Below are 19,994 nucleotides of genomic sequence, written 5' to 3'. Positions count from 1 at the left end.
GTGTATTATCTTCATTCCACGATTTTGCAACAACAACAAAATGTTGCTATCACTTTTCTAAACTCCCCTCCTTTACCACATTATCTCACACTTCCCTCATATAGTATAGAAAATGCAGCGAGATCCATTGAAGGAAGTGGAGCACTCACGAGACATGAGTAAGCATAACGACGTGACGCCCTATCCCATTATCAGTAAGTCTCCGAAGACTGTAAATCACGTTCATAATGTGATTACGATGTTACAGAGATCATCCTCTCTTATAGGATTGATATTTACAAATTTCTTCCTCCGCAACAAATGTGATAAAATTATTGAAAAGATATACTCAAATTTTTCTGTATCATACATACATATGTAAACCTACTATGTAGATATTGAATAAAGAGGAACATTTTGAATTTTGAAAGAGGAATATTTTGAATTTCGAAAGAGGAATATTTTGAATTTCGAAAGAGGGACATTTTGAATTTTGGAAGAGGAACATTTTGAATTTTGAAAGAGGAACATTTTTGTTTTGAATTCAATGGACCGCAGATCTTCCAAAAGATGATTTAGCACACGGTGATTATCTGACCATGAGATCCGAAACCCCTTCTCTCGCTATCCCCGCATATGACTTCCTCGGCTGACGTCAAGGGACAGGTAAAACCGCGGAGTACAACTCGTGCCTAATATTACATTTGGTATCTCGTCGGTTTAGAAAGAAAACACTACAACGCGTTCAAGAGTGTCTAATTTTTACGCCAAGTGTAGTTGGGTGGTTTACTTTTTATTTTATCTTTTCCCTTACGAGCTGTGAAATTATTCGCAAGAGGACCATCCGATTCCTTACAAGAGAACTGCACCTTTTCTGGTGCGATTGCAGCCTGCGTCCAGGTCATCTCACTGTTGCACACGCGTGAGTTTTTTTTCATAAAAAATTCCTAATTTACTCTTAATTTTTAAGTCAAGAGATTGCAATGGTTTCCACGCTTGAAATTTCGGTATGAGTTCGATTAGATGAATAGATAAAATAACACACGTGCTGTCTATTTTAAGTGGGTTACTGGTACATAATCGAGCGAGAATTTCAAAATCAAAGGGCTAATTTAAATTCTCGTAAGCTTGACTTGACAAATTTTACCCGCGATCTTATTCCATCAGGTGTGATGCTTTATTCAGTATCGCATGAAAACTCATTATTGGCGGATGTAAAATAGCAATAATGTGATGTTGATCGCTTAAATAATAATTTAAAAATTTGTCTGTTCTATCGAACACACTTTATACTACGCGTTCTATGATGAGGATTTCATCTCGCGAAACAAAGCTGGGAAATTTCGTAGGACCGTTACCCACGTGTGGGCATATACATATGTATACCTATATACCTCATGTACCTATATGTACACATGTACGAAACAGAAAACTACGTGGGAAAAGATACACTTACACAAATGTCACGAAAAAAAACGATTCGAACACGACGGAGCGCTTTGCATGTCACCATTGTGGTGTGTATTATTTCTGATAGCGGGACATATTTTTGCAGAGGCTTAAAGGATGGCCAATTTACGTCCTTTCCGGCTACGTTGCGTGCCAAAAATCGTCCGAGAAAAATGCTCGAGGGCAGTCTCTCCCAACGTAACAGGATCTTTAGAGAAACCTGTCGATGATCACGCTGTGGATTTTGACTGGATCCGGGCCAAGCCCTACACACAAGTTCCTGGGCCAAGGCCTGTGCCATTTCTTGGGAATACATGGAGATTTCTACCTTATATTGGTGAGAAAGATGCTATGAATGTTGAAAATTTTCTTTATAAATAATACGCATTATGTGGAAAGCGATGCTAATTTTCGTGTTCTTCCGAAAACTTAACGCGCTACTTACGCAGAACAGCTCGCGAGGGCTAAAATGAAGTATGGTACGGTATAAAACGTCGGTGTTATAGGTATGACAATCGCTGTGTAGTACCTATCTAAGTGAAAGTTCCTCCAAACATTCATTTGGGACTGAATACAATAAACAAAATATATATCTAGTTTATAATGATCTATATACACGAGGAGTTTGGGCCACGCATCTTTTGAAATATATCCCGAATTGAATTTTTTCATTTAAATTATGTCAAAAGTTGAGGGGCTTATTAATTGGCTGATGATAAACTAAGCGATTTTTATTAAAACGAGCACGTGCGTTAGAAATTTTTTTTCACTTCTATTTAACATAAATTGTACCTGTAATAAATTACAACACATATGTTAACACAGAATACATAGGTATTTATGTATCTATAAGCGTACATGAGTTACTAAGTTTGTCGAGCGTGACGAATTTTCAGAATTATCAACCGCCAAATAATACCAGAGGATCTTACGGGGATAAACTATGTGGTAATTATACAGTGAGTTTCGTTTACCTGTTTGATTTCAGGTAATTTTCAAATCGAACATGTCGACAAGGTCTCTAAACGTCTTCATAAGAAGTACGGCGAGGTAGTTAAAATCGGTGGTCTTCTGGGCCGGCCGGATATGATTTTTTTGTACGACGCAAACGAAATAGAGCGCGTCTTTCGCCAGGAAGAAAAAATGCCCCATCGGCCATCCATGCCTTCTTTGAATTATTACAAACATGTTCTGAGAAAGGATTTCTTTGGGGAGGACGCGGGGGTCATCGCAGTGTAAGAAATACATATCTCTACCCATTTCTGAAATATCTATCTCTGAAAGCTAGTCTGTTATGGAATTCTTTAGGAAAAACATTTGAGGACACCGCGCATTTAAAACTACACGTGTCGTATGTTCAATGGGAAACTACAAAGTACTTTCCGCTCCGCGAACATCAATTAGACCGCTCCTATATGTATAGGCGCAACTGATAATCGCATTATGACGAACTTCCATCGTACTGTATAATTGCTCCGCTATAAAACCTTTTGTTACAATTTTCTTATGCATTTTCATCCAATGTCCGCAATCACGATGATCTTAAAAAGTCCGTTTCTACATCCTGACACATTTACAACAATCACGGAGCGTTGGGTTTGTTAAAAAAATTTAATGATTTGTGTAACTTATAATTAGAATAACGTAAACCTCAAATAATAACTGCAATATCGCGATATTATTTAGCGGAAGTTTTTACATGCGATAAGGCGATGCGAAAGAGAGAGTAAAACGATCGCAGACTCTTGCAGATTCTGAACGGAAATTGAAAACTGCTAGACTCATTTCCTTGGGTGAATCTCGCAAGACGTATTTAATCGTTTAAGAAACGAACAATTTACTGTATGAGGTTCATAATTTTGCAATTTCTGTGACAATCATCTTCTGCACGAATAGAAAGTCTCGGTGTATATAATCTATAATTTTTTGATTACTTCCATCATGCAGAAAACGGGGTATAATATAATAGGCGTATAATATTCATTCGAAAGTCTGTTTTAGATGAACGTATACTCAATTACAGATGATTACCATTTATTCGAAATCCGAGTTTTATATCGCTTGTGCATATTCAATTCAGCCCGAATTACTAGCGACACGGAAGAGTTTCCGAATGAAAAATTTAAATACTCGTTTCTCATGTATCCTGGACCTCTATAAGACGTATACCATACGATACGGAATAGTTAATGAATTTTCACACCATTTCAGGCATGGAGAGAGCTGGTATAATTTTCGCAGCAAAGTACAGCAGGTGATGCTACAACCGAGAACTGCGAAATTGTACGTTGGTGCAGTACAGGAAGCTAGCGAAGCTTTTGTCCAAAGGTATATGACGATTCGCGATGAGAATTTTACGATAAAATGAGACCGAAAAAAAAGTAAAAAAAATTTATGACTGTGTGCTGGAAATTAGAGTTCATTGTGCACGTTTCAGGATAAAAAAAGTACGCGACGATGACGATGAAACACCAGATCATTTTCTCAATGAAATTCACAAGTGGTCTCTGGAATGTGAGTAGTACAATTAATTGTACAAAGTTGAATTAAATGAGCCGGTGTGAATAATTTTTATTGTAGCAATAGCTCGGGTGGCTTTGGACGTCAGATTGGGTTGTTTGGACGACGACGCGCCCGTAGAAACTCAGCAACTTATCGATGCTGTGAATGTATTTTTCAAAAACGTCGGTGTCCTCGAGTTAAAAGTCCCATTTTGGAAACTCTTCAGCACGCCCACCTGGCAAAAATACGTTAATGCTCTGGACACGATAGTCGAGTGAGAGGCGTTTGCGTTATACCTATTTTATTTTATATCAATTTCACCCTCGAAATTTGAACTCCTTGGTTCAAGGATCCAAATCCTCGTGGTTGATTCCAACTTCTCGTCCATTTATGTATTTCACTTATTTTTTTTTTGATCATTAGTTAGACAAGCTGTTTATACGAGCACGTACGATTTCTGGTAATACTTACAGAATCACGTCCAAGCACATCGAATTGGCGCTCGCTAAAGCAAAGATGAAAAACATTGATGGCGGTGAACACAACGAACCTTCACTTTTGGAAAGATTACTCGCGATGGAGACCGGGCCAAAAATCGCAACTATAACAGCCCTGGATTTATTCCTCGTCGGCATAGACACAGTTAGTATGTTATGAAATTGCGCCCCGATTCCAATTAGCTTTTCTAATAAGCCACCGTCCCATTTCTCACATAAGCACGTATCAGAAGATTGACCAGAATGATTTGGAATACATTAATTAGAATAGAAACTGTTGCTATGTAATATATCGTATTGTGCAACTGCAGATGCCAATCTGTACGTTTGATGCTTTATAAACATCACACGTTTCTGGGTTTTCACTTACAGACGTCGAATGCGGTAGCCTCGGTACTTTATCAGCTTGCTCTACATCCCGAGAAGCAAAAGCGTCTTTACGAAGAAGTATCAAGGGTGTTACCTCAGCCTGGACTCCCAATAGCGGCGGGGCATCTTGAAGAAATGAAGTACCTGAAAGCCTGCATAAAAGAAACCCTGAGGTATACAAGTACATCCGAGAGCCTGGAATAGGAATTTTTTTGTTTCTTTTTACTCTGAATAATAATTCCTGTCAACTTATTTTGCAGAATGTATCCTGTTGTAATCGGTAACGGACGTTGTATGACGAAAGACACGGTCATCGGGGGCTACCAAATACCTGAAGGTGTTAGTATGCATAATCATTTATACATGCTTGTGCATATTATAGTACATGCCATTCTTCATGTGTAGATCGTTTCGGGTTTTGCTGCAGTTATTCCGAATTATTTTACATTCCTCGTACATTCGTAGGTCCAAATAGTATTTCAACATTACGTGATCAGTAACCAGGATCGCTACTTCCCAGACAGTGATGAATTTATGCCAGAACGATGGATGGCCGGAAGTGATATAACTCACGGAGTAAAACACGCTTTTGCATCATTACCCTTTGGTTACGGACGCCGCATGTGTCTTGGCAGGCGATTTGCCGAATTGGAGATGATTACTGTGATCGCCAAGGTGCGTTTTTGAATTTTCCGAATTCTAATATGATCATATGACGCTATTGCGAACATCTGTGATTCTTTCATTTTCTGTTTCAGATCGTGCAGGCGTTCAAACTAGAATACCATCATGAAAAATTAGACTATCACATAGATCCAATGTATACACCCAACGGACCTCTAAAGATTAAAATGATCGATAGATAATTATAATTTATTGATGAATCTATTTTGATCGATAACTTGTCAAAATTGTGTCTCAGGTCACCAGGGGAAAAATCTTATGCTGTAATTTTCAAATAAATTAATGTCAACGCATCAGTTTGAGAAAAAAAATAAGAAAAATTAACCAAGTAGACGGTGAAAAATGTATTGCGATTAAATGTTATCAATAGCAACAACGATAATTTAAAGTTGGACGTTACACGTACCATTGCTGCGATCAGAGCAGATTTCTTCATTTTTTATATACAAATTATATAAATACAAAATTATACAAATAAAAGGCTTCGTACGTTTTTTCCATCCTTATTCCATCATCCGCAGAGGGGCACGAATAACGTGTGCAAGGTTCATTCACGTCAGGCGAATTAATGGAGCTTTTTGAATATAATACCGTTCCCCGTATTGTTTTGTACTTACTTATCTTTTCAGCATTTTGAATTTAAGTTCACCATCAGGTGCGTACATGAAGGTTACTTTATAGTTTAAAGGCTCGTGGTGATACTCCAACTTGTAGGAGCGAATGAGCTGAAGTAGATTGAGATAAAAAAGACGGTTTTAATTTTCGTCTCTGATTAGACTAGAAATAGGCAAAGAATAAATCAAGCATAATACCTTTGTCAAAAGAACCTGCATCTCTAGGTCAGCGAATCTCCTTCCAAGACACATCCGAGCTCCATATCCATATGGAAGCGACGCGAACGGATGTAGCTTCTGTTCCGGACATTCTTTCAGCCACCTTTCAGGCTTAAACGTTTTTGCGTCAGAGACGTATTCTTCCATATTGCCTGTTACTAGCGTTGGAAAAACGACTTGAATCTGTAAAAAGGTGAATAACGGAAAAATATCATTCTTTACACCGCATCAATTTTTATGGCATGGTCTTCAAAGCATCGCGCTGACTCACCCCTTTAGGTACTTTGTAGCCGCATATCACAGTATCGTTTTGAAGTGTTCTTCCGTTACCAATAACCGTAGAGTACACTCTGAAAATGACACAATGATACCAGATATATCAAGACTGATCATGTATCACGATCTCCGATAATTATAGCACCCGACTCTGGTTATAAATACCTAAATACTTCGCGGATAAATGCCTTCATGTAAACAGCTTGGTCCAGATGTTGCGTGGTGATGGGCACATTGGGATCCGGAAGAACCCTCAGTAGCTCCTGATGCATCTTTTCCTGTTCTTCAGGTCTCGTAGCTAATTGATAAAGAATCGAACAAACCGCCATCGAAATCTGCAATCGTACACGTGATGTTCAGGTTCTATTCTAAATGTTATGTTGCAATGGGCGCATTATATAATTAATTATCAGTTCGAAAATACTCACGGTATCGATGCCAACTAGGATAAGATCCAATGCAAGAATATACGCCATTTTGGGATCAGTTTCCTTAGCTAAGATTCTCTCTACCAAAGATAGGTCGGCTTCGCTAACCGACTTTTTGGTCTTAAGCCTCTCCATCGCTTCGTCTATGTGCTTCATGCAAATTCTATCGTAGAATTCACGTATTTTATTAGCAATGCAATGGCGATCAGCTGCAGCACTTATAATTTCGATTTTTAGTCAACCAGCTCAGTCACTTACTTAATAAAATAGTCCATGTTGCGAACATAACGGGTCCACAGGGGGGTTGGAATGTATCTCCAAAAGGGTGCTTTCAGTTCCAAAACAGCAACATTTCTCAGGGCATATTTAGCGGCGTCAATAATTTTTTGCGGTTCAGAGTCTGGTGCTAAATTTGCTCCAAGGCAACCGAGCCTGACGTCAAGTGCGACTCTTCCGATGCCTGGATAATAGATAATTATCAGAAGACTTGTACAACATCCCTGGACTAAGGAATAAAATCTTTTTCATACGTACATTCCAGAGCCCATTTATGAATTTCATTATCGAAATCTGCGGGTAATTCACCATCGTCCCTTTTGATCTCTTCCATTCTAAAATATTTGTATACGTTTATGAGACAGCTATTCGTAAGTGTGGTCACGACTGTAGTTGTCTTACCTTTCGATGAAGTCATCGGTGACCACCCCGATGGGTTGAATGTACTTTCTAACCGTCAGAGGCTGTAGGACTGGCTTTTGCACACGTGTTCGAAATTCCCTCCAAGGTTCACCGTGACTAAAATAGCGGGAAGGATTCGTATAGCTCAATATACAGACGGTCTATTTTAATGCATAAAATTTCGATGGTATTCATTGGAAAAAGATGAGGTGAAATTGAAACACTAACACTCCAACAACCCCTGGCAAATCCCCGAAGAATTCCTTGCGCACGGTACCCTTGTAGTGTACGAGACATGGCATCGAAGGTCTAAAAGGAGTCGGTCCTTCGTGACGATATATTTTTTCTATCTCATCAGCATCGTAGACGAATAAAAGGTCCGGACGTCCGACGAGGCCACTGAGTCTCACGATTTTTCCATAATGCTCGTAAAATAGTTCAGAAATTTTTGCTACATCTGAAATTTTGTATTGCCCGATGATGGGCAATAATCTCCAAGTGTTACCCAATATTGGAAGCGGCTTTGGCCCTGGTATAGAGTTGTAAGGCAGAGCATTCGAAAATTCAGCTGTTTGTGAGGTCGTTGAGTTTTTACCAAGGGTTGTCACTTGGGTGCAAAAGTTCCTTAGAACGACCGGATGCCATCTGAAGTGTCTCCCCATGGCGAAGGCTGGTGGAATTATTTAAATTTTGATTGTTGAGCACCAAAGAATCGCTAACGATAAATTACTTGTAATCGTCATTTTGACGTTCACTCGAGGTACATGAATGATGGAAGGTCGCGGTTACTATAAGGAATCGAGTTGTAATTTAGAAGAGAGTACCAAGAGCAGGGAAAGTGCTGCATCATAATTGACATTGGTGATTAAGATATTGCAGCAATTTTCCGGAGTGTGATAATCGCTGGTGTAATTGATGAAGTTGTCGGCGAAAGTTGAGGCAACAATATATGTATTTGTCAACGATGACATTCGTAATGATCCTGATGTAAGTTTGTCTGCGTCTGTTACGTATATAGATATATTTGCAACATCCACAAACGGAATCGAATAGTTATGAACAAAGAAGTGATGAGTTTTTTGTTGCTAATTTAATTCAGTATAATATCGAGGAAATATATGACCGGGTTTACCAGATAATTCAAAACTTTATCTGTGCCATGAATTGCGGCAACGCACGCGCTTGCCACAGCTGAGCTACTTTCACTCTAAATGAACGCTCTAGCTGAGGCGACAACTTATGGGATTGGTGAACTTTAAATCATTGTAGAGATGATTTCCCGAATTTTTTTGTGCCTCGTAATATATTGCAGTTTGAATTTAAGTTATATATTTGCGTTGATTACACTATTATATCTGGGAAAATTCAAATCATATATCTATAAACAGATTTGTGGCCTAATGAATTCATTGAAATTCTGTACGAATGCGAATAATGCAAATAAGAAAAAAGATTATAAACTTCTTGCATCGCATGTATAAGATTCTATAGCGCAATACACCCTATCACGTGAAGAAATAATGTTACCTACTTTATTTTAATTCAGTAGAACAGTAAATTTCACCTAATAATTCACTTGTTCATATATTCTTATGATACGTTTCGCAATTTACTGTTACACGAAGAACAGTTATATTAATTAATTGAGTACACAGACGAAGAAAAAACGCACCCAGACCCGATACTGAAACTGCTACTCGCTCGAGCACTGTGCGTATACTATACGATTCAGGTATGTTGGCTTTGCGGCTTGTCTCCCACTCTATCTTACTCGGAAGTAGAAGTAGTAACATGGTCAAGCTTCACAGCCCTGAAACGTAGGTATTCCTCTCTTCTCCCAATTGGAATGCCTTCCACCTCCACTAAGATTGAAGTAAATCTCGACATTCTCCGTGTATTATTTTAGTGCAGGTATTTCTATAGGCGGACAACCGGCAAAGTGGAGTTCGAAAATCGTGCATTTTAGACAAGTTCTTCACTCCTCAATGTCAGGACGTCACGTACGTCCTATCTAAATTGGTTGTAATCAGTTCTGTGGACAATATCCCTGAAAAATTTGGTTTCTATCTTCCTGTAAAGTCGAGAGAAATATCATAAAGATATGCAGAAGGCAAAATTTCAAATTGGCACCGATACCTGCGCTGTTGTCTGATTGGAAGAAATCCTACTCGCTACTAGCCAATACTCTTATGTTGAAGATTTCCGAACTAGTTTATTGGCTGAAAAATTGGCGAATAGAATGAGATTAGGGTTTGAAAATATAATTTGAATCGCTTGATCACATTTGTTTTACAGGCGTTCGTCCAATCAAGTAATTCCTAATGGAGAATTGGGTGGAACTACTGAATTGGGTGTTCTAGTTCAGTGGGTTTTATTGGTCAATAACCATGATTCGTTCATTAGCTGCCAAATTGGCGAATAGAATGGAATTACACATGTCGTATATCACGTGGTTTAAAACCTCAATAATAGGCTAGAGATCTCAGCTGCTCTCCTGTCAACGCCAGCCGGTTCCATAACCTTAGCACCCAGTTGGTAGAAAAATTTTGTAGTAGCAGTATGGAAAAAGTCAGTCATCCAATCACAAGGAATTCTCCAGATTCTGCAGAAAAGCCACGGTAATTAATTGTTAAGTAGTTAATGCATTCATTGATCTTTCGTTTTTAACGATTATATTTTTCATTTACCTGTATACTTTATTGCAGACAGGTGATGGGAAAAAGGAAGGATCACATAGAATGGGACGAATACTTTATGGCAATAGCATTCCTTGCGGCCAAACGTAGCAAGGATCCATCTACCCAAGTTGGTGCCTGCATAGTCAACAAAGATAAAAAAATCGTTGGTGTAGGATACAATGGGATGCCCATAGGATGTGATGATGACGAATTCCCATGGGACAAGAACAGTCCCAATGTATTAGAAACCAAGTACCTCTATGGTAAGAACTGTTGAGCTGAAATCAGGATACATATGAATGCATTCAAATTTTAACGGTTTTCAACACTTACTTTTACTTAATATACTTAGTATGGGATTATTTTTTTCTAGTATGCCATGCCGAGACAAATGCTATATTGAATAAAAATTCAGCCGATGTGAAGGATTGTACGATTTATGTAGGTTTGTTTCCATGTAACGAATGTGCAAAAATTATCATCCAGTCTCGGATCAGGCTTGTCGTATACATGTCAGATAAACACTCTGAAAAAGTTGAGACTATTGCAGCGAAAAAAATGTTTGATGCATCAGGAGTTCAGTACAGGTACTTTAGATGATTTTTAGATTTCAAAGTACACTATTGACATGTTTTGTGCTCTAACTATAGATATGGAATGAAAATATATCTAGAGTTTCTAGTATCATGTACATGTTATATAATTTCAAATGGGTGTTCATATTCAAGGCAATTCATACCAAAGGCGGCTAGAATCGTGATTGACTTTGAAGCAATAAATTGGAATGCCATGACGCAGCTGCCACAGACGCCATCCAAGGATCATTGACCTCATTGATCAGTTGTATATCAGGAGACGATGTTCTTTATAAACAGATTTTATTTTTTATTTCTTTTGACATTTTGTGTTGACCCTTTTAAAGTAGTGTTAACCAATGGATGATAACACTTTAAAATCTGAATTGTGATATTGCTGGTTATTCTTATCCTCAAAAGGGATCAACGCCTTGTATTTACATATAAAATATGATTAATTATAGGTACAAATGCAGAAAGAGATGACTTTTCTCTTATTTTAGGTCTATACAGCGTTGTCAACTTCACTCTTCACTTGATGAAAATGGGGTTTAGCAAATAAATAATATGAATAAGATATTTTACTAGAAAATGTAACAACTTGGTAATAATACATGAATAATAATAAGTATAATGACACAAGTGCGACTCTGATTCAAATATTATACAAATGTGAACGCTTTTGCGGTTTAATGATTCTAATCAAAACTCGACGCACTTTGCTCCTTGTTTTAATCCAATCTGAGCGACGATGTAAAATAAATTTTAAATCCATCGTACATAGCTGGAATACATTTCAATTACTCCTTTTTCTCTTCCACTTGCATAGTAAAAAAACCATTACTTAAGCATAGTTCTACAATTTGCAAACGTTGGCGAATAAAACCAAACGTTCCAAATTCCTTCTGTATACGTCGTACATCTATGAATACATAGTGATGTATAATTTATCGAGAGTTCCGACAATTGCGCAGAAAGTCATAATAATTGTTATACCCAATGGTCTAATAGATTATTTGTTTATTTTATTTTTTTTTTTATTAACGGAGAAGAGTTACGTAGAAATACAACTTGCTCCTAGAAACCTGTAAGAGAATTTTTTATTACGAATACTAAATGTCAGACAATTAGATTCATAATTTTTTGTATATTTATTCCATATCGACCCATTGTACTCTGCATAATTCATTTTAGAAGATAAGAGCAACCCTCATCACTTATTCTTGCGCGAAACATCAAAACAAGAATTTTATCCGTCATAAGATGATGATATTTAAAAAGGTGCAATGTTTTCGTTCGTGGTTCCAAACAGACTATATGAACGTTGTACAAATATTGCCGGCCGTAGCCAAGCGGTACGCGCGCCAAGAGTTTCGCCAATCTTATTATATTCAAATTTATCCTTAATTCAAAATGCATTCTATATCTATTTTAATTCAATGATTTATTTCTCATGTTGACATTATTTCTTTCTATCTCTCTGTGCTTCTTTATTGTTCTCAACATGGGACTGCACAGCCGTGACGTTTGTTATCTGAGTGTAAAACAAAGTTCACTAATTAACTTTAGGTACGTTAGAACAGTTAGTGACATGTTAGCATTGGCGGGTTAACATTGAAAGTTCTAATTCTCTGATTTTTTCCAAGATATCCATATATTTCGACATTTCGCAATAGATTTTGAGCCGCATACTTATAGCCAGCAGAAACAATCACAAATCATTGTACAATTAATATATATTTACGAAAAAAAAGTGTACCTCCATATTTATGTATTTAGTACATAGGTACAGATGAAATAAATATATGAAACGAGCCTGTGACCATGCTTCCACCATGCATCAAGATCTGATGAATTATTTTATCATTTAATCACTACTATCCAACGAATAATTCAAAGTGCCATACTAAATCCATACTAATGAAGAAAGCCTTATTCCTGCTATTCCTTTCGTTTTTTAACCCGATCCTCAAATCAATTATCTATCAATTAAAATCACGCAAAAGCAATATGATCTATGCCTGCAATTATGAATCATTGTAATTATGATTCGAATTGTGAATATTTGGCTAATTCATTGGCTTGATTGGTTGAGAAGGTGGGATATGGGAAAGTAACAAACTATCGATTCATATGGGTGTGGATGATGGGATGAATAAGAATGAAAGACAAACAATCTACATGGAAAGATATTAGGAAATTGAAAGGTAATTGAAGCAAGGCGGCGATAACAATCTAAAAATGACGGATTGAAAAAAGAAGATCATTAGCAGTATGAATAGTTCCGCACGATTATTGGTGAAGAGTTCAATTCATTGAAATAACTGGTTGTTATTTTCGCTTTTTTTTGTTTATATCGATGTTTCGTTTACGCAATAATATGGTGAATGAACAGCTTCCTAGGTCCTACGTAAGTATTACTTCCTAAAGTTAGAAAAGAACATTTTCTCAATCGCTAAATTTTACGATTCAATTGATCATACGACAATCGATCACACAAGGATCGGATATCAGCACATGGTGTAACTCAAAACTCATACACAATGGCAGCGATGGAGACGCAGGGTACAGTCTTAGCGCTCTCGAATGTTACCTAGCTGCGATGCTCTACACAGTAGAGCATTGTTTCAGGCATCGTTGGAGGTATTACAGTTTAATATCGAGTACAAATATTCATGGATTTTGTTTTCCGTGTATGTATGTACGCGCGTGGATGTCCGAAGTGTTTTCTTCATAGATTTGTCTGTGTGTATGCGTGTGTTGTGTGCGTGTATGCGCGAGTCCTACATATGCAAGTCTTGTCTTTTTGTACCAATTTTACTCTTGCACGCCTTAATATTTAAAACACTGCACCCTGTACACTAAACGTTCCACACTCTTCGCTCTTATGTCCGTAGCTCTTGAATCAGCTTGAATTCTAAGAGCCTGATCGATCTGTTCCAATTAATTAATATTTAATCTTAACTACGCCGTCCTTTTGTTTTTAAAATTCTTGACTATGTTGAAACACAGTCGTACGTTTGTCATATCAATTTGTTAAGATTGTTTATCCAGCACTGTCCCGGCCATTGCTCACTTGATGAACTTCTGTGCACCAGGAACAGTTAATATATTACATGCTTATTGATTAATTATCCGCAAATTTATATAAATTCTAATTATACTTTACGTGTTTCAACGCAGACCGAACTCTTCACTCCCTAACTATATCGCTGACTGTAGTCACGGCTTGATGGTTGCTAGTAGCGTTTGACTCTGGGGGTCGAAACGCAGTCGCGTAAGGAAAGCGTTTTTCACATTGTGCGGTGAAATCTGCTATCGCCTGGTCGCAAACCCCTAAATCTTCGTTTCTCAGTGCTTCCAAAACTCGAGTACACGTCTCTAGAGTCACTCCGTCCAACCCGTCGATTTGACTAGCCAACGACAAAGCCTTTGCTTGAGCAGAAGGATCCAATAAGTGCAGCATCCGCGCTCCTTGGAGTAGATGTGGCAAGGATTTATTATTTTTCTTCAAAAATTCCGTGTTCAATTCGGCCGCATCGAAGTTAGAGAATATTGACGTCGTTTGCCGCTTCACTACATCTGCAACGGGTCCTTCCAGTGGATTGGCAGCAATATGTAGGAGAAATCGTACCAAACAAGCATGCAAGTCTGGATTATTCGCATCCAGATTATGCGCACGTTTTATCGATTGAAGCATCAGAAGAGTCCGACCTGTAGAGTTGAAAACCGTTCAAATAACTCTCTGTATTTATTTACGGTGTAATCTAATTTGGAAAGAATTACATAATTTGTTGAAATTTAACATTAACGAATGATTATACCGTTTCGCAACTTTTATAACTGAAAAATTGCGCTCATTTCTTTCATGGAAAATATTAACAAGATTTGGAAACATCCTTATGAATATGAAAAATATTAACGACGAAATGTATCAACTCGCCTTTACGGTAGTATATCTCAAAGGCCATTAGATGAGTTTCTATTCTGTCAGAAGCCAGCTCCTGCAGGGGTTGCAAGAACTTGACGGCCTGTTCCAATGGATCTTCAGTCTGCATACAATAACGCAATGATAATTAGATTGAGATGAGAAAATTAGCTTATTGAACAACGGATAGTTCCTCACCCTCTCTAATTTTTCTGGGATGAGTTCATCAAGAGTCGGTTGTTCGAGATCAGGATCAGCTTGTTGTCGGGATTTGTTATGCTGTTCTCTTTTTTCTTGGGCATGAGCAGCCTGCTGCCTTTCGAGTTCCGCCTTCCTACGTTGTTTCCTTTGCTTATTCCTCAGCTTCTTCAATTCCGACGGGGCCAAGTTTTCTGTAAAAAATTTCAACGGAAGCTCGATTCAGATACGTATCCACAGAATTTTATAGGGCTACATTTCCAAAATTGAAAGTTATCGGGCATCGATCTCCGCAAGATTAACCCATATATTCAGGGGGTGGGCATGGCAATAACGCGAATGTAGAGCATCGCGTAATCTCTTCGATAAAATTCCATTCACTTTATGCAACAAAGCAGAAAACGTAGAATAAAACTACGGCGCCCATCCCGATTATTACGCTATAATACATTCATCCTGTTCAACGGGCAGCGCAGACAGCTGCCCGCGTGCCTCCCTATATTCCGCGGTTTTAATTACCAATGCATTAATTTTATATTATAAAATGAAAATCGCGCGCGCGCTTTCCAATTATATAAGAAATATTTAATGTAAGTATATATATCCATACATATTATTAAAACATTGTGCGGATTAAGCGTATATGCCATGCTCCGTAAATTCGGACGTAAATAGCGAAACAATTGCTTCAGACATTCCTATATTCTCCTTCCATGTTTCGTTGCGTTTTTACGCTTCCTACTGACGTATATCGTTACGTAAAAATACACTTTTACGTGCAATTCAGTCTTTTTCCCCTCGTGTATGTACATTTTTCCTTCTTTCTTTTACATTTGTATTTCTCATATTATTCATTATCCCTTTCGTTTGCCCGATTTCGACTAAAAAAGAAACTGTAACACTATAAAAGTTATTAGAAATTATATACGGTATACACATTTTAGGCAAAGATTGGCAAATATTTTTCGCTTTATTAATAAACATGTAAAAACGTAGAGTAATCGGCGAAGTCAGTTACGTACGTATTCCTTATATAATACACATGAAATTCTTACGGCGACTCGTAAGTAAATTGAAATAGCATATACGTTAGTTAGTTACCGATGAATGTCACTCCTCAGTCCCTTTTTTAGATGCGACTATAAGCGTGGGAACGAATAAATGATAATAAATATGTAGGCGGTATTGACCATGATCTATTCCATACATACTCATACGCGTACCTTCCAGATGTAATAGCGGGGGCAATTATACGGGATATAATAATTAAACATAGATTTATAACGATCGACGTTACGCCGCATACGCATCGCTCAATTAAATTGCAGTATTGTGGTTTTCGGAGATTCAACAACAAAATTCATACGGATTGAAACGCTACAGAGTATAATAAGTCAACCTACGCCCACCGTCAATGATACTATAATGGTACGTACAGGCCCCTGCGGTGGGCGACGAGATTGCGAATTTTCAAGAATAATAAATACACGTATATACGTATAGAAATTTTAATCAAAGAATAATAAAAACTGAACAAGGTTCATCCTGAATTTCAAAACATTTCCGTCTGCCAACGCTTCTTCTATAGATTTGACCGAGTGATAAATTAGTTATCGTATCAAGATCGGTATAGATATCCTAATTCGAGAGAGAGAGCGTTCATCAGTGATTCACGGAACATCAAACGTCAATGAAAATTATAATGAGAAAGGGAAAAAAAAAAGATTAGGTGAGCTGAAATTATGCTCATCGGCGCTTGAACGTTCCTTTTCTCTTTTTTTTTTTTTTTTTATTTTCAATTCTATTTCACCAAAGAGATTACATTCAATGCCAGATGAGATCATTCTGCTCTCTCGTGGCTTTTCTTTAGATTTACAATATTTTTGCATCAGAGTTGATGTACATACGTATGTATATACGCGGAATTTTTTTAGCCTTGGCTCGAGAGGACCTTGCACGCCTTATGAGTTTCCGTCAGGAATGTGGATCAACCAGAATCACTGACGTATGCATGTCTAGTTTACAGAGCGCTCATGGTTTCAGGCATATCATACCTATACTTCAACGATACCTGCCGATTAAAAAGATGTGGTAATAATAATTTCTGCGAATGGGTGACATTCTCGATAAGCCATGCATCTGCAGGTAACGTGACTATGTGGCTATATAATTACCACCAACTTCTGTCCGATCGTGACGATAAAAGCTGAAAATTTCTATCCGACTTCCTTATCCAATATAAATATTGCCGAATGTATACAGACAATTTTATCAAAAACGAGGTTATTGCGGTGCAAAGTTGGGGTTGGGCATGCCTCTGAGGCACTCACGTGTTTTCTTGCTTGTTCACGTGTGGCATGATTTTATGCACGGGCAAACACGGTTCTCTATCACAATCGGAATCGTGTGCAGGTCTGCTGCTGCAGTTAGATGAAAATCTCGAAAGGTGCGACGGGGTATCCGGTTTTGCGAGGGCGGTCGTAGCTGTATCTATAATCTATTTCTGCAACTGAATGAGGTATACAATATCAAATAAATAACGGTGATGTATCTCCTCTGGTTTCAGTCACACGCATGTATAAATCGAAGGTCAGAAGTGTACGTGTAATATCTTCAATTATTATCTGTCATTGTTATTATACTCGTAATCAAAGAAAATTCTATCTTTAATTCAGACTTATAATTTTTTATGATAATTATGTTATCATAAATAATGTATATTTTTAGTAAATCCCAGCCTAACAACAACAACGCCTCGCTGCATCAATTAGCTGCAATTTGTCGGACAGTTTAGGTTTTACATAATTTAGTAGGAGGCTGTGGAAGCAAGGTCGTATGAGGAAACCCAAAGATGGAAAGAACCGGCACTTCTGTAGCTAACTTTAGTTATTATAAAATCTAGAGAGAAAAAAAATATATTCTATTTTAATGATACACGTGATGTGTTTTTTTTTTTCATTTTTGGTTTTTAATTTCTGAATCTACGAAGCTTGAAATCAAAAAAATGATAATGAAAAATGTAAGGAAAAAAAAAAAATTATACACGCGATACTGAATCGGAAATTTTTTTATCAGTTGCAGTCGACTGAACTGCAGTTATTGATATTGGAGGAACATGAGATATCGTTAAAAGTCCCGGTTTACGGAGTCCAACACACACGTGCAAACGTGCGGTCATGTCACTTGAGAAGAATTGCGCCACCTCAAAACCACGAAGAGTTCTAATACGCTCTCCATATAGGAATAACCCAGAGCAACAAGCACCAGTCGAGCTTCTGTATCTTTGTAGCAAAAGTAGGGATAAATTATCAAGTTCTTTTTATCCATTTAATCTAATTCCAACGAGTCATACGTCGCAGGTACGAAAAAGTGAAAATGAGGTATATACACTGAAAAAGATTTGTTCAATCGGAAATCGCGAAACTCAGTTTTCTTGCACCTTCTGCACCGAAGGTTTGAAATCGATAGGAAATCAAACAGAATCGTCCGTAGAATTTTGAACTCCGAAATGAGGATCCGTCGAGTTACATTTTTTCTGCTCTAAAAAGCGAATGGATTCATCATTCAGATCGATGGATATACCCAACGCATTTATAAATTTGATATTTCGTAACAGACCTCGATTCATCAAGGCGATAATGGTGTCTCTGATTAAACTAGGCTTGACGTAAAGATGATAATTATTTCTACACACGACTATGAATCGCGTCTTTGTCTCCTTCCTAGTAATTCTTCTATGCAGCTGTATAATTTTCCGATGTACAGCAATCAATAATGGACAAATATTAAATATCGCGCTATAATGGCACCGTTTAAAATATGATTCTTTCATCTCATCCCGCCGCACGGCGATATTTTATACTCGCTCTAATTAGCCTATATACGTATAATAATCGAGGATTTTGAATCCTTGGGGAGTTTAATACACACGATGACGATTGCGGCAATTAGAAAAATTTTTCTCTAATGGGCTGTAAAAAGAGAAGGAAAAAAAGAAAAATAACGAACGTGCGATACGTATTTTTGGAGCTGAGTATGGAATGAAAATTTTTTACCCGGTTCCGCGGGAGCGCAACTGTTCCGATGAACGGAAAAGTGCAGTCGGTCGTCGGTGCAATTATAAAATGTAGAAATTGTAACGATTCTATGATCGGTTAAAGGTCATAGCGAAGTATTAACCACCACCACCACGACTTTGATCTACCGGCGTATAATAAGTGTAACAATCTCCTTAAGGTTTCGCCTGCCTACACTGCCGGTCTTACATACCGTATCATCGAGCAGATTGCACGGGTATAAGGTGCATACACTTCATGCAGGAGGTACGTACAACAGCGGAGGTTTACAACACGCGGCGAGAGATATCCATTCGCAAAATGATCCGCAGGGTCCGGAGTAGAATTAGGGTGTGGCGCGCCCGAGATATCAGCTGCCCTCCGCGATCGGAATTTCCTGCCTTTTCCATTCTACCGAAGAACGTAACTCAATGCATGTATCAGATATACACACACGCGGACGAACGCGAATTCTCCTTCCGATAATCAAATTTTATGAAAATCGAACGAATCAGATAACGGGTGTGTACAGCGTAATCGCGAGAGAATATTCTGATAAATGATACGACATAACAGGGGTTGCGTAATTCTAAAGAAAACGATGACAATTAGAGTTCGTTTTGTACTTCGGCTGGATATAAGAGCGTAATAATAACTGACAACGGGGACTAAAACCCCGCGGAGAAAAGACGACCGTGAACAGTTTCGCTTGATGGAATAAAGCCAAGAACATTACCGAGGAAAGTTAGGAGTACGAACTCGAGAGCAGCTAACGGCGAATAGCGACAGAGAGGGACGTAGAAATTTTAATAACGATTAGTGAGAAATAGAAAAAAAATTTCGATCGTGAAAAAGCCGGTGTAAA

The 19,994-nt window shown here is 37.9% G+C and overlaps 4 protein-coding genes across 7 annotated transcripts in view; 2 read left to right on the top strand and 2 right to left on the bottom strand.

Moving 5' to 3' along the window:
• The first annotated feature begins 643 nt into the window (after nt 1-643).
• LOC105685846 (probable cytochrome P450 301a1, mitochondrial) lies at nt 644-5,960 on the top strand. 2 transcript variants are annotated; one of them, XM_012400281.3, is made up of 11 exons: nt 644-901; nt 1,535-1,765; nt 2,417-2,663; nt 3,640-3,756; nt 3,866-3,942; nt 4,009-4,204; nt 4,404-4,572; nt 4,800-4,969; nt 5,057-5,135; nt 5,262-5,471; nt 5,555-5,960. In XM_012400281.3, exons 2-11 carry the CDS (start codon nt 1,546-1,548, stop codon nt 5,660-5,662), a joined length of 1,593 nt encoding a protein of 530 aa, XP_012255704.2. In that variant the 5' UTR covers nt 644-901; nt 1,535-1,545; the 3' UTR covers nt 5,663-5,960. The 2 variants fall into 2 exon arrangements, with proteins under 2 accessions (XP_012255704.2, XP_048511072.1); XM_048655115.1 differs by lacking the exons at nt 644-901; nt 2,417-2,663 and having other exon boundaries at nt 1,597-1,765.
• On the bottom strand, nt 5,810-9,516 carry LOC105685851 (probable cytochrome P450 301a1, mitochondrial). Of its 2 annotated transcripts, none has more exons than XM_048655113.1 (10): nt 9,368-9,516; nt 7,924-8,365; nt 7,696-7,812; nt 7,552-7,628; nt 7,276-7,477; nt 7,018-7,180; nt 6,755-6,924; nt 6,585-6,663; nt 6,293-6,496; nt 5,810-6,205 (listed from the first exon to the last, which is right to left on the bottom strand). In XM_048655113.1, the coding sequence occupies exons 1-10, from the start codon at nt 9,486-9,488 to the stop codon at nt 6,098-6,100; spliced, it is 1,683 nt and encodes a 560-aa protein (XP_048511070.1). In that variant the 5' UTR covers nt 9,489-9,516; the 3' UTR covers nt 5,810-6,097. The 2 variants fall into 2 exon arrangements, with proteins under 2 accessions (XP_048511070.1, XP_048511071.1); XM_048655114.1 differs by having other exon boundaries at nt 9,227-9,424.
• A 524-nt stretch (nt 9,517-10,040) lies between these two features.
• LOC105685885 (deoxycytidylate deaminase) lies at nt 10,041-11,727 on the top strand. The gene is made up of 4 exons (XM_012400339.3): nt 10,041-10,313; nt 10,401-10,636; nt 10,747-10,960; nt 11,102-11,727. The coding sequence occupies exons 1-4, from the start codon at nt 10,255-10,257 to the stop codon at nt 11,199-11,201; spliced, it is 609 nt and encodes a 202-aa protein (XP_012255762.2). The 5' UTR covers nt 10,041-10,254; the 3' UTR covers nt 11,202-11,727.
• Nucleotides 11,728-12,373: 646 nt separating this feature from the next.
• The window catches only part of LOC105685883 (N-alpha-acetyltransferase 15, NatA auxiliary subunit), a 36,495-nt gene continuing 28,874 nt past the window's right edge, over nt 12,374-19,994 (bottom strand). Inside the window, exons 12-15 of one of the 2 annotated variants that reach the window (XM_020852313.2) lie at nt 15,075-15,268; nt 14,892-15,000; nt 14,118-14,662; nt 12,374-14,035 (exon numbers count right to left, since the gene is read on the bottom strand). In XM_020852313.2, coding sequence (XP_020707972.2) covers nt 14,142-14,662; nt 14,892-15,000; nt 15,075-15,268 — 824 coding nt within the window. In that variant the 3' untranslated portion in view covers nt 12,374-14,035; nt 14,118-14,141. Of the gene's footprint in view, nt 14,663-14,891; nt 15,001-15,074; nt 15,269-19,994 lie in introns of both variants that reach the window. The other variant, XM_012400334.3, reaches the window with a different exon arrangement.

The sequence above is a fragment of the Athalia rosae genome, chromosome 5, assembly GCF_917208135.1.
Source record: "Athalia rosae chromosome 5, iyAthRosa1.1, whole genome shotgun sequence".
In the NCBI taxonomy this organism is placed as follows: Eukaryota; Metazoa; Arthropoda; class Insecta; order Hymenoptera; family Athaliidae; genus Athalia; species Athalia rosae.
The sequence above is the reverse complement of the archived record's forward strand: the minus strand, read 5'-3'. Positions and strand labels throughout refer to the sequence as shown.

Bases quoted from the DNA above. Each gene is read 5' to 3' on its own strand.
- LOC105685846 (XM_012400281.3), top strand. From the start codon at position 1,546: ATGGCCAATTTACGTCCTTTCCGGCTACGTTGCGTGCCAAAAATCGTC. The intron at 5,136-5,261 runs GTTAGTATGCAT...GTACATTCGTAG, and splicing joins GCTACCAAATACCTGAAGGT to GTCCAAATAGTATTTCAACA. The intron at 5,472-5,554 runs GTGCGTTTTTGA...TTTCTGTTTCAG, and splicing joins TGATTACTGTGATCGCCAAG to ATCGTGCAGGCGTTCAAACT.
- LOC105685851 (XM_048655113.1), bottom strand. From the start codon at position 9,488: ATGTTACTACTTCTACTTCCGAGTAAGATAGAGTGGGAGACAAGCCGC. The intron at 8,366-9,367 runs GTGCGTTTTTTC...TAATTCCACCAG, and splicing joins AGTTTCAGTATCGGGTCTGG to CCTTCGCCATGGGGAGACAC. The intron at 6,664-6,754 runs GTATTTATAACC...TGTCATTTTCAG, and splicing joins TTTATCCGCGAAGTATTTAG to AGTGTACTCTACGGTTATTG.
- LOC105685885 (XM_012400339.3), top strand. From the start codon at position 10,255: ATGGAAAAAGTCAGTCATCCAATCACAAGGAATTCTCCAGATTCTGCA. The intron at 10,314-10,400 runs GTAATTAATTGT...ACTTTATTGCAG, and splicing joins GATTCTGCAGAAAAGCCACG to ACAGGTGATGGGAAAAAGGA. The intron at 10,637-10,746 runs GTAAGAACTGTT...ATTTTTTTCTAG, and splicing joins AGAAACCAAGTACCTCTATG to TATGCCATGCCGAGACAAAT.